This window comes from Eucalyptus grandis, chromosome 1 (genome assembly GCF_016545825.1).
Source record: "Eucalyptus grandis isolate ANBG69807.140 chromosome 1, ASM1654582v1, whole genome shotgun sequence".
Lineage (NCBI taxonomy): Eukaryota > Viridiplantae > Streptophyta > Magnoliopsida > Myrtales > Myrtaceae > Eucalyptus > Eucalyptus grandis.
The window spans coordinates 43513227-43527025 of record NC_052612.1 but is presented as its reverse complement, the minus strand read 5'-3'; the positions used below and the strand labels follow the sequence as shown (position 1 = coordinate 43527025).

At 39.8% G+C, this 13799-nt stretch overlaps 2 protein-coding genes across 2 annotated transcripts; both read right to left on the bottom strand.

Annotated features, from left to right (window-relative positions):
- Positions 1 to 2989: 2989 nt before the first annotated feature.
- LOC104423364 (ferredoxin-thioredoxin reductase, variable chain) lies at positions 2990 to 3821 on the bottom strand. Its single transcript, XM_010035865.2, has one exon. The coding sequence runs from the start codon at positions 3548 to 3550 to the stop codon at positions 3149 to 3151; it is 402 nt and encodes a 133-aa protein (XP_010034167.1). The 5' UTR covers positions 3551 to 3821; the 3' UTR covers positions 2990 to 3148.
- Positions 3822 to 4911: 1090 nt separating this feature from the next.
- On the bottom strand, positions 4912 to 12322 carry LOC104421183 (sphingoid long-chain bases kinase 1). Its single transcript, XM_010033051.3, has 8 exons — positions 11307 to 12322; positions 10784 to 11158; positions 9888 to 9981; positions 9744 to 9781; positions 8455 to 8601; positions 7304 to 7403; positions 6083 to 7014; positions 4912 to 5429 (listed from the first exon to the last, which is right to left on the bottom strand). Exons 1-8 carry the CDS (start codon positions 11766 to 11768, stop codon positions 5280 to 5282), a joined length of 2298 nt encoding a protein of 765 aa, XP_010031353.2. The 5' UTR covers positions 11769 to 12322; the 3' UTR covers positions 4912 to 5279.
- Between the last annotated feature and the right edge of the window lie 1477 nt (positions 12323 to 13799).

The following is a 13799-nucleotide window of genomic DNA, read 5'->3' as shown; positions in this document are numbered from 1 at the left end:
AATTGATCGGAAGAACTATATTGAAATTCCACTTGAAGGTTTAAGACTAAGTTAACAAAGTTGAAGAATTTAAGGCTAAGTTGACACACTTATAATGAGTTTGGAACTAATTGAATAATTTCGCCTCTTTTTGATCATTACATGTTCCGGTAGGAAAGAAAAATGAGAGGGATAATAATTAGAATAATAATATTATTTATTATGATGGTAATGAGTAGAGCAAGTTGAGGGCACCATTGGGTGTGGAATCTCACTCAATTGTGAGGTTTGACTCTTGCATGGACAAAAGGGAGAGAGACAAGGCTAAAGTTCCGGGGTTGGCGGCCAGACAAACTGGGATGGGGGGGAGCATAATAAAATCAACAATCATATTGTTCCAGGAAAACAAAATTTAAAAGAAAAGAATATAATTTATTATGTTCATCGAAAAGATCGAAAAAAAAAACAGAAAACATCAATTTGGCAAAATTATGGTTATGGAGGTGACGTGGTCGGGTCCTGTCCACTCGCCCACTACCAATTGGTACACTTCATTTTGTTCGGGAATATTATTTTTTTCTCTCACTCTTTTTTCTTTTTGGATGAGACATCACTCTTTATTGAGGTGTCATTTCTACTTTTGGGTTATGTCCCCCATGTTTCCCCTTTTCAGGTCATTTCTCGTATTTTCACATATTTTGTCTGAAATTCAATTTCGTAGATATTGAATTTAACTCAAAAAAAAAAAAAAACAGAGAATAATTTGAACTTGATTGATTTGCCCTTTAGTGGGTGTTCATTGGTAAGAAAATGTATATATATATACGATTCTTCGTAATATGGAGAATTTTGTGGGGGAGTTACTTTTGAAATCGGTGGTTTCATATAGGATTTATTATAGTTATAGTGAAGAAATTTCACGAATTATTTAAACTTCTAGGACATGGATGAAGATGGGAATCGATGCAAACCGTGGATCCTCTTGTACTATTTTCATTAAATTGAAGAATGGAATTGCACCTCATGAAAGATGGAGCTCCATGTACCAAATGAAGTTTTCTTGGAAGATAAAATAGCAAATGTCCGTTTCGAAACCACTTTTTTAATGGGCCTTGCCCTCCAAAGCCTATCGGGCAAATATAAGTACCATTTGACAAATTTTTTTGATGAGCTTTATGAAGAAGCAATTGCATTTCCAACTACTTCTAAAGGTCTTTAACTCACGGCAAGTCTAGAGGTGCCTTAAGTTTTAAATATTTCCAAAATGCCAATATACTTTTTCCTTTCAACTTTGCTCTCACTAAACTTTCATAATTCCAAAAGTGTCCTCATCTTGCGCAACGTCATTGGTGAAATACTTAGGCAACCAACAAAGCTAGATATAGCGTGGAAAGGCCAATTCTAGCACTAGTAACCCTCACCTAAGGTTTACACATATGGCTTGCTAGCCATTTACCGCCAATTTTGAGGCTTAAAAAGAAGAAGATGAAAGTCTTCTAAAAAGTGTGATTTTTCCAAACACTAGTTAAACAAAAGTTACTTCCCAATACACTTTTAAATTACAATTTAGCAAATAAAATTTGCATTTTGAAAAACTCATTTAACCTAAAATTCTTTATGTTTCTCCAAAAAGTGAATTGGCACAACCTAACAATTAGCAAAATAAAAACAAGAGAGGACAATGTTTTGATCAGTATCGTTTTAGTGAAGTGTTATTGACTTTTTTGCATGGGGCAATATTTTCCTAAATATCTGGTTGGACGATTTTTCCTCCAATCATATCTCCATATTTGTGATTCACCAATCATTGAAGGATGGAATGGAAAGCACAATCCTTTCAAATATCCAATTAATTTCCATTGGGTCTGACATTCTCTTATTTCAAGTATACAGAATATCTTGAAGGGCGTTAGTGGAGAATCACATTTCTGAATCACATTTCTTAATAATGCCTAAAAGTCCTATAAACCTTCGAACAAGAGATAGAAAGACATCGACAGTGGCAAGGAAGACACGAGAATAAGAGATCGGCATTAGGGGCAATCTTTTCTCAAGAGCTAATAAATGTGCCATTCATTCAACACTACTACAAACGGAGCACGCATTCATTGATCGACAGAGGATGCTGGAATGTTTTGGACGACAAGGTGACTTTCAGAAAATGCGTAAGTGTGATGATTTGAAACCAAATATCAAGGGAGACAAAGGGTAGGGACACAAGAAACCCTTCATTAAGGATAAACTTTTCTTTTATGCCATTATTCTAGGTTACAACGTGAGAGAACATGTGCAGTATCTCCTTCTTGCCACCAAAGGACACATTATCAAGTGCAAGATTAGGAGGCTTCCAAGGAGATGCCTTCCTATGGTTAGGCTTCTCGAGACATAAATCCAAATTTCATCAACTCGGATCTCTTACATAAAGTAACTTGAGAAAAACTACAAACCAAAGACGAGTCTCGAGTGATTGGTCCGATGGTCACGGACAGGATTTGGGGTGTGGAGGGGGGGTGGTAAGAGTAAAAACATCGCTTAATCGCTTAACATAATACCTTGCAAAGCCCATTTTAACTCAAAAAGCAAGATGGAGAGTCCATCTATATATCTGATGGAGGTACAAGTAATAGGGCTATGTAGTTTCCCAGTACCACAGAAGAAAATTGCCTTCTAGTCTCTCTAGGCCTCTTCAAGATTAGCAAAGAATTTTGGATATTACAACCGTAGGGTTCAACTGAGGCCGGTCGACACAGTAACATTCTCTTTTGCTTTTGCATTGTGGAGAAACCTGGAACTTCCATTGACAAGGCGAGAGAAACTACGGCGAACATTCCATATAAAATATGTGCGACTAACTGTACCTTAAGTAACCGAGCTCATGGTGTGAAGCCTTATGAATCGGTGAAATCTATGCATTTGAAATCCGCAGGTACCAAGAGCGATTTGTGCGCAGATTGACATGATTTGAACAGGTGACCTCTCTATCCGGTTCTTGAACCGAAAGTCCTCGACAGCGAAGCAACGTAAAACATGTTTTATTCATTTCATGTGTAAACAAATTCTTGCGACGCGGCGTGTATCTTACTGTTTCTAAATATAGGATGGGTTTAATTTAGATACAATAGAATTAAGCTTTAAGCGATAATTTCTTTTTTTACAGCAATCGGCTCGATCAAACAAACTCCAATTCATCCTCCTCCAGGTGCGCGACGAACTTGACGAGCCCCCGGCCCTCCACATCCCTGACAAACTCCACCCTGAAAGGGCGATTGGCGGTCAGGCTCTTGCCTCTCCAGAACAGCAAGTTCTGCTTCACCTCACCTTCCATCCCGCCCAGCTCCAGCTCCGGCACCCGCGGCACGTGGTACACCCTCACCGGCGCCTTCACTCTGACCCTCGACCCAATCCTCGTGGGGTCCGGCGACGGCGCGACGCCCTTCTTGAAGGAGACCGAGGACGGCTTGGCTTCCGATTGGAGCGCGACCTCACAGGATATCATCAACCTCCTCCGCCCCGTGCAGATCCGCGGGAGCAGAGAGGCAGAGGCCGGGGACGACTGAAGAGCGATCACCATGCGTGCCGAGAAGATAAGAAGGGGAGAAGGTGAAGGAGAGGAAAGAGGATTGATGAGTTGAATTCAAAGGAAATTGCGTTGTGGTTTCTTTCCTTCTAGCAATGATAATTGGGATGTGACCAAGATTTTATATAGAACAGAAGTGGATACTTTTAGCTGTGAGCTAACAATCTTTGGGGTTGAATCTAACCGACAATCCTCGCCTCATAAGGGGTAGATGGTCCTTCTAACTTTCCGAAAACGAAGATGACCCCGTGCATCGCATCCTGCGACTTGAAGTCAGCTTCAATTCGTGCCCCCGCTTTCGATATCAGAACTGCAGTCAACCTATTGATCTCCTAACAGGTCATGCGATTGTTTCATTTTGCACCAATTTTCTAGGACCGACAGCTTCCTAACGTTCGCGGCCGGCCAGCACTTTGGTCCACACAGTTGTCCATGTAACAGTTGGAAGATTCGGTGGCAATGAACGTACGTAGTGAAATGGAGCAATTCATCTCCTTCATTTAGTATTTAAAGAAGAGTTATTTAACCAGATGAAGGAAAGAAGGTTGATCCTTCTAGCGATATTCTCACAACTCTGGCACAAAGTCAATCCTCGTACAACTAGAAAACAAGGGAGATGAGGAGACAATTTGTCATTGTAATAACACACGCTCATACTAACAAGCAACACTTCAGACCTGACAGTGACACGAATAAATAAAGGTGCGTTAAGTAACATTTTTGTATCGAAAAATAATTTCTTTTCATAAATAATATTTTTTATTTATATTCCTTAAAATAATTTCTTCGTAAAAAAATACATTTAGTAACTATACAAAAATTATAATCTTTGAATAGAAAAAGAATAGAAATAAATTTAATATGACCTACAAATTTTTTTTTATAACGTAGAATTTCTTTTAATTTTTTAATAATTTTTAGACTTTTCTTTTTTTTTTTCCTTTTTTTCTTCTCGGCGGACTATGAGGCAAGGGGCGGTAAGAAAAAAGAAAAAAAAAAAAGGAAAAAAAAAAACCCTATTTCTAAAAACTGTTCTTGAGATCAAGAGTTACGTTTTTCTACTTCCAAATCTATTCCCAGTTACTTTTCTATTCCGGGAAATAAAAGAATTAATTGACGAACCAGATGATTTTAGAAAGATCAGAAAAATAAAGAAATAGGAACATTAACAAAGAGGCCCTAACTAGTCAAACCTTGCTTCGCCATTCACCTCAATACAGATTACAGAATCAGAAGCAATTGACGGTTTTTCTTAGTCAATCCCTCGGAATTTCAGATGAACTTTGAATGGCAGCTTCCGCTGGACATAGATCACGGAAAACACGACTTGGAGAAAAAACCAGAAGTACCACAGATGTACTACAGGGGAACCATTACTCGGTAGGAGATAAAACAAAAAGCTTTACAATCCATGTTTAGCGGAGCAATCTGAATCGCAGATATATATATCTCACACGTTCACGTTAAGCAGCTCACGCCCATATAAGAAACATGGGACATCCGTACACATCGAGAGAAGAGGCGGAGTGTTAAACCAAAATGGGCAGCTGTTTACATTACACAGTATTTACAGGGACTCGACTGGGGGAGAAACAAATTGAAGCGGAAGAGAAGATTGTCCCTGGTATGTATAGAGGAAATGGCACATGCTTTTGACAAAATTTTGAGATCGTAGTCCCTGGTATCATAGCAAAAAGAATATGAAAGGAGCTTTCGGCTATTATTATATGTGATGGCTCGGGAAGCGACCGATTAGTCTGCATTGTTCTGGAAGCAAAGAAGAGACGACCTGTCCATTGAGAGGAAAGAGCTCACCATCGATGCCACAACCATTGTGCGTGTGCTTTACGGCTTTAATCTTCACTGACTTTACCTGCATTCATTGAAAGCTCATGTAAATATAATATATTCTAAGTTAGAGGAGAAACTACTAGAGGATGAAATCTTCACTCATCTCCTGAGAACACGTATGCAGACAACAGCAGTACTATATGGGGTGCATAAACGTGTATAACCACCAGCTCATTTTCCTAAGATGGGAGTTGCAGCACTTTCGGTTCCCCTAATGAATTATTCCGTCCTTTTTATACTTCTGCAAAGTTCCTAACACATTATGAAGATTCACCAACGGACTGTGTAGAATGCAAACATTTACCCAGTATAAATATTCAGAGTACCAAACTCTTAACTGCCAAATGCATCATGCACTACAACGATATTCTGGATCATCTCAATGCTTTCAAATTGCAGCCTGTCTCAATTTGCATGCGGAAGGGGACAAACAAAATTTACATTAATGAGAAACCCTCGACTTTCAACCAAATATACACATGCATTTTCATTCAACCTTTTCCCCTTATTCCACCTTACTCCCCCAACCCCTACCCTCAAAACCAGATTGGAAGATAGACAAGTCAAAAGAAACCACCAAATACAAAAATGAACGTAAAAAGATAGAAGAGATTTACACAACCTACTTCTGACAGCAGTAATGTTTAGTCCAGAAGAAAAGATGCGTGCATGTACCTTTATGTAATCAACATATGGTAGCTCAAGGTGTCCACCCATCTGAAGACGCACGAAAAATCTCAAGAGTCTCCACCTCCCACTTCCACGAACTAGAATCATATCTAAGGTGTTGTCATCAGGTTCTGCTTTTGGTGCCACCACCTGAGAGCTCTGAACAGTTCGGCAGGCATGGTTACACACCAATATGCCAAGAAACTGTCCCTTAGCAACTACCCACTTCTCCTCACATCTAGGTATGAGTTCTTTATTAACTCCAGTTTCTATGTCATCTGGAGGCCCAGGCAATTCTATTGGGTTTTCTGCAGCCCAATTAGGCTCAGTGTCCCACTTTGGTTCAGCATCCCAAATTGGACCTGGATCAGACATTGTTGATGAAATATCCTCCTTATCATTTGTCGCAGCATTTCCCCATGTCCGATCATGTGTAGCGTGCAGCCCAGACCATCCTCTATCTGTCCTTGACTTTGACCTTGTCCTCGGCCAGTTTGGAGTTGTCGACAGGGGGTTTTGGGGATGAATAACTTCAGGTTCAGCCGTAACATTGTTTCTTCCAGATGACAGGCGTTTGGATTTCGGATCTATGCCACGAACATAGTCAGATGGTTCAATGTTAGCATGAGTGCTACTGCAGGTCGTGTCCGGATCTCCACCAGAAATCCGGCTTGGGGTCATTATTGAGTCGATACTTGATAAGCTGGATGCTCTAGGAATGCCTTCTTTGCTCGACCTTCTCAAGATGTCATTGTACAGGTCTGTCATGTCAACTACTGCATGCTCAGTCGAGGGTTTTCCTTCCTGTTCTTCTTTCAATGCTGGAAGATATTCCACTTCATAGGTATATTTTGGCAAACAAAGAAACTTCAGGAAACCAGCCACAAAGTAACGCAGAGGACCAAAGCGCTTCTGATATTTCCCGGACAGCTCCAATACTGAAAAGAATAATACCAAATGTTAGTGACAAGTTTTGAGGTAACCGAGAGAAAATATATGAGAGAGAGGAGGCATTGTAAACTAGAGATGCAGGTAGGTGATTTTGAAATACATGCCTATTTTGGCCATTTCCATTGGGCATCAGGGTAAAAGCATAATGGAGGACATACAAGCATTTGAAGGATATAATCTCTGCTTTTTAGTTTGAAACATCCCAAGCAGTAAAGAATTAATGACAGTAATGGGACATAAAAGTTGGAAACTATAGACCCAAGTGATTTGAATTACCATCACTGACGAAACCATAGTACGCACAAGTCATCCCAAAGTGAATGACACCAGTTTGAAGCCATTCGACAGCAAAAACATCTGTAGCAGTCAAACCACCCTGGAGCAACAAAAAAATATATATATCTTATTCAAGAGCAAGAAAAAGCAGCACAATAATTTGAATGAATACCCAATGATTGCATCACAAAAATCAACCAGATACTTTAATATGATCCCAAGTTTCTAAGCCAAATTTAAGTTCCTGACATAGATCACTCAAGCACAGTGCAGGGGAATAAGACATTAACAAACATCACTTTGTACAAAGCTGGTTCACTCATTCAAGCAACCATTCACTGTTAAATACTAGGCATTACTATTGACATTAAAATGCTCCTGCTTGCTTTAAAATTTTCTGCTTCCAAGTCTGTTTGCTAATAGCTATTTTTTGAGTTTTCTTGATAGCTATATCACATTTTAGCTCCAAAAATCTCAATTGAACATAGTCGGTGGATCTTATAATCATATTTAGCATCGCAATTCACTAGAGTAGAGCAATTCACATGTTCAGCAGGCAATTTTATTATGATAGAACACCTTCAGAAGCCTACAAGAAGTAAAACCAGTTCAGGTGATCCTAGGGCTTGGAAATAATGACCCCAGTTAAAGCACATAGTGCTCTAGTGATCATCAAGTAGAAGAATCTCATTCCTTGAAATAATTTCAGGTGCTCAAGGCAGTATGTTGATGTGGATTCCATTTTCTTTTGGTAGAAACATGATGACAAGTATTTACAAGAAAAGGGAGGTGGGAGAGAACATAATTGTTAAGCATGCGAGCCACTTTGAAGCATTATATAAGAAAAGAAAAATGGCTTTGTGAAAGTGGAATGAGCATTATCACAGACATTAAACGGTCAACTCTTGACATAAATAAGATAGGGGAAAAAAGCAGCAATATGGAGCCCTAGACAGAGACTAGAGAACACGGATCGTACCAAAATGAACACACGTACAAATTGATAAATAATTAGAGATATGGAAAAACACGCACACACATACACAGACACTGAGTCAATCATGTCAATGACACCAATCAGTGCATAACTAAATTTCATGACACTACAAGTCGTGTTTGGAAATAATATCATAGGGGAAAGCAAGTGATACCTTCACAATAGCTAAAGCTGCAGAAATTGGATCCCTGACTCCCAAAACAGTCCAAACAAGTGAATTATCAGAACCAGCAGGTATTATTCCCAGAGGTATGGAAATTCCTTCTTTCTGGTTATCCCTACTAAGCAATCCATTCAGAACCTGGAGAGCAAACAAAAGGTAGCAACTTACTCATCTGAGGAGAACAAACAAAAGAAGGTGGAAAGGTAAACGGGTCATTACTTTAAACTACTTCACTCCTCTATTGAAACACAAGTCTCTGTAGCATGGAAGGTATGGCTATCTGAGTGAGATTTATACTAAGATAGAACTAAGATAGAAGTGGGCATGAGTCAGAGCTGCACCATGTCTTGCATAATCACAACCCCCCATACACACTAATCATTCAGGCTATATCACCCATTCCACAGAATAAAAATATAAATAGCCATTTACTAGCTGATCAAAAAGCAAAGCAAGTAAACATATCAGTTGCATTGCAGAAAACGTGTTCCTCGTCATTAATATGTTTGCTCGCCAATTTAATTATTTTATAGATAACTGCCCACTAAATTTGACTAAACCAACATTCCTCACATTAATCTATAAACTACTTGAGTCACTTGCCAACTTTTATCTTGCTTAGTTTTAAAATACCAATATTTATTTGTTCTTCTAAAATCACTAACTATTATAATAATTACCAACATTGACTCTAGAAGTCTAATTGTTCCATTTTCTCTTTTGTTTTCAGGAACGAGCATGCTACAAGTGCAATGCTAGCTTGATAGAAGAGAAAAGCGAAACATAAATTTTATTTGTCCAACTACTAATTCTAAGATGGAACTGCATATTACAACCCTAGAGTCCCAGCTTTCACAAAAACATACCTCTTCCAAGCATTTTTTTTTTACTACTGACCATAACTATCATTAGTTATTCACAACAAGTATCTAAAAATCCTTCCTCCCAATCAACAAGCATCACTGACCACAGTTACTGCTAAAACTAACACCAAGTGAGATTACATACACTATCACACATTAGAGAAAAAGGTCCATAATCAAAACATTTAGGAAAGTGCTGAACCCTTTCAACGCAGATACAACTTAACATATTGCACAAAATCATGAGCTCTGCTGATTGTTGGCGTATTCAGTATCAGACCAGAACCTTAAAACTAGCCGTTGTTCAACATTCTATTATGCAAGGGATTGACAGTCCATTGAGACACAAAATGCCATTGTTAGATATAAATTTGGTAAAATAAAGAGTAGGAAAAATTATGGTAGCAAACGACAAACCTCATTGACAATTCCATCACCTCCAACACATATTATTCCTGGAGAGCATTGACCAATGCAGATAAATAAAAGCAGCAATCAGAACGTGATAATCAAACTACAAAGAAAACTGTCAAGAATGAGAGCTCAATTTAGCAGTCCTACCATCAGGACAGGTGCTGAAGTCAACACTAGAAGCTAGACTTTTCGCATGACCAGCATGAGTAGTCTTAACTACCTCCAGCTGGAATCCTGCAAGCTGTTAGAATGCATCATCAATAAGAAATGGATTTTTGAGTGTAAGGAAGAATGGTAGAGGAGTATTACACCCAGAGCAACACACATGAAACATAAAATGCAACTGTACTCTTTTATTTGCAGAAAAGAAATCTAGCATACAACAAAAGCCAACTCTTTTTCATTGATAGTCAAGAATTACATAAACTAGCTCTTGACATTCAAATCCACACTGCATTCTTTTAAGCATGACTGTACACAAACTCCAGTTGCAAGGGAAAGCAAGGGCCACATTGAAACAGTCCACCCATAGGTGACAGCAGAATGATAGACTTCAGCCAATAAGAAAAGACTTCCAAAACAAATATGCGACTTGCAATAAGGAAACGACCTATGCCACATCTCTGAAGCTGATTTGGTTTGATAATATATTTTAAATCAAGTGGAACTGGAAGCTAGAAAGGAGCATTCAGTATTAAAAGCAATGTGCTTCTGGAAGTTTAACACAACCTATTATAGGAAAATAAGTCAATTGCAAGGATGCGCAACGACAAGACAAAGTAGTCCAAAGTTTCCTTCCAGTTCTCAGTGAGACATGAATACATAGACAGCTTAGCAAATAGTAATTCAGATAAGGACAGCAACATACGAATGCTTCCTGGTGGTTAGATTATCTGGCTTTATGGCGTAAAAAATATTCAGGAAGGCACAATTCAATATTTTCTTCTTTTGTGTGCGCGAGCTGATCAGACCATGAACATGAGCAGCCAACAGCATTCACAAACAACTAGCGTTGTACAAAAGAGATGTAATCCATTACAAACCTTAAATATTGGCTCAGCCATTCTGTAGAAAACTTTACTCGATCTACCCCGTCCAGACCGTGGGTTTAATATGACAAGCATTCTGGGAGGATTCTTGCATCTGAAAATTAATTCAGGCGGAGGGTCAATCGGAAGCAATTCTGAAGAAGCTTGCTTCTTTGATGAAACCAGTGGGTGTGGCAAACAATTGACATAGCATTGCTGGTCAGCAAAGCCACCCACCCATTGAATTGCCTCTTCTCTGCTAGAAGCCACAAAACGGAAGTCCTTGCGACTTCTCTTTTGACCTTTCATGAAACAAAAGAAGCCACAGGATCCATTCCTTTCGGGGTAAGCATGCACAGTGAAATGTCTAAGTCCAGCATTATAGGACACCTGTCAGAGTTAATGTCATAAAACAAAAGTTTTGTTAACAGCCGTCTCTCATTCAAGCAGTACTATTAATCTATCTATGGATCTATATCCGGATTTCATCCCACAGTCAATTTTCTTATCTTATTCTGCTTGAATGAAAAGGACATACCGAGACAACGTTGTCGAGTGGCAAGACATTGGAGCCCCAGACTAAAGCCCTGCTGGTAAGCTTAGCATTGACAGCGCCTTGTTGAGTACTCATTTCAGCTGAATTTTGCTTCCCATCCTTGCCATTCTTGTCATCTACATTCTTTCTCTTATCTAAAACAAGCTTCCCCGTATAAACAATGTAACCCAACAAATCCGACTTCTCATCTCCACCGCCCCCTCCGATTATATCAATCCTGTGCTCATCTGCCTTCTTCACTTTAAAAGGATCGTCGACGTTCATCGGATTTTTATTCTGCCTCGACGCCGCAGTCTTGACCTTGTTCCGCTTCTCGGGGAAAACCACCGGCGACGCGGCGTGCCCTCCGCCAGGTGAACACAGTCCCATTCTCCTCAAAGACTGCTGAGGCACCGAAACCCTAAGGCTGTTATTGCTCTTCGAGAGACTCCCGCTCTTTTGCATCTCCGCCGCTATCCACCTCCCCTCCCTTCTAATCCCAACGACCGCAGAATCACACAAGACCCGCGGGAACCAGCGTCACATCGCGCGCGCGCGCGCCCACTCTCGACAGCTCGGACGGATCCCGCAATCACCGATTCGCGGCGGCGGCGCCGATCCGAACCACGATCCAAGCGGAAGCGAAACAGCACCTAAAGCCTCGGCGGATCAGATCGGCCCCGGCGAAATCCGCGAGCAGAACACGAACCGGATCCGACGCGAGAAACGCCGGGAAGACAATCCCAATCGGAAAACCCGAGCTGAAACGGAGAGAATTACCAGCTGGAGAATTCGACCAACGACCGCCCGCCGCCGCCGCCCCCGCCGCCCCCTCCGGCCAGTGCTCCGCCGCCGCCGCCGACCGATCGAATTCCGCCGGGCGAATGCGCCGGGAAAAAGGCCCGAGAAAATGCTGCAGAAATTCGAGAGGGAAAATGGAGGAAAAAAAAAAATTCCCGTTCGCACTTCGAAAGATATTGAAAATCTGAATGGAGGCGAGAAATAGAGAGAGGAAATGGAAACTGAGGGAGGGAGGAGCGGCCCGGGCTTGGATCCTCTGCTTCGCCACCCATTTCTAGCCTCGGCCGATGGGGGCTCCCGATTGGTCCACGTCAGCGCGTGTTCCCTGCGGTCCCCCCCCCACGCCCCCGGTTTGACGTATTGATGCAGTAGTTAGCGGCAGGACACGGAACTCTTACCTAACATTAAACATTTTATTAATAATTCTAAACCATCCGCTTTCGCTTAATTAAGTGAATTAAATTAATTAAATGGTCATGATTGTGCATTTTATTTTAAAAAGAACTGAGTGTGTTAAAGAAAAGGAAGGAAGAATCGCAACGGTTGGGGGAAATAATGTAGAAAAATTACAAAAGAGGAGTCTTGGTTTTTAAATTAATTTTTATTTTGGGCTTCTTTTTAAAAGAATATTTAGAATATAGATAATGGGAAGTGCCCTTTTCTTTTTGGTTCAAAGGGAGTGGACCTCTGATTGGAAGGCATTTCACTTCTCCCTGTTTTATTTCAGTCAATTTTTTTTATTAATTTATGTCGCTGTCAATTTCATCTTGGGGGATTCTCCTTTCAGCTTTTGGAGATAATGATGGAGTGGAGCAGGTGGAATCGAGAGGGAAATGTGGGTACATTTCGTGGTGTACGTCGAGCTTATTGGGAATAGCGTACACGAAATAAAAGAGTATGATTCCCCGAAAAATCCCTTTAAACTTTAGATTCCATATCGATTCTACTTTAAATTTTTCTTCTTTTTTTCTTTTTTTTTGATAACCGAAGATCCGCGGGTGGAATCAGGCTTACGCCAAGCAGCCCACGATATGTTAAATTTTTCTATCTCATAAAAAATCTCAAACTTTCATTCTAATACCAAATCTATCCACATGTCAAAAAAGTCTTCACTGATTTACTTAAAATCATTGACGTTCGAATCAGTTAGAAGTTTATTATCAAAAATTGTGTTTTCATCGATGTCCTCACCTTGTCAAGAACAATGGCAACCTTCCAATGTTAATAATATTGAAGAAATTAATGGCAATTTTTGGACGCACCAGCCAATTTAGAATTAAAGTGAAAGTTTATGATTTTTTACGAGACAAAAGAAAATTCAAAGTATAATTGGGATTAGACTTAAAGTCAATGGTGTTTTAGGGAATTATCTTGTGATAAAATGGTGTTTCGATTTTATTTTTCATTCGAAACATGATTTATATAAAAACATATTATCCCAATTTAGAAAAAAAAAATTCAATCCGGATATGGTGTAATTGCAACAAACGGGTGTTTGGTTTAATTGTATATAAATCAATCGAGTCAAGAAAAAGCATAAAAAGATACCGAGTATCTGAGGACATCATCCAAATCATCAAAAGATTTTCTTCATTGATTTGTGCATCTGATTATTTATGAATTTAGAGGCAAACAATTTTGTCATTCGAATTGTAGATGCAATGCAAAATAATATAAATCTTAACACGCCTGATT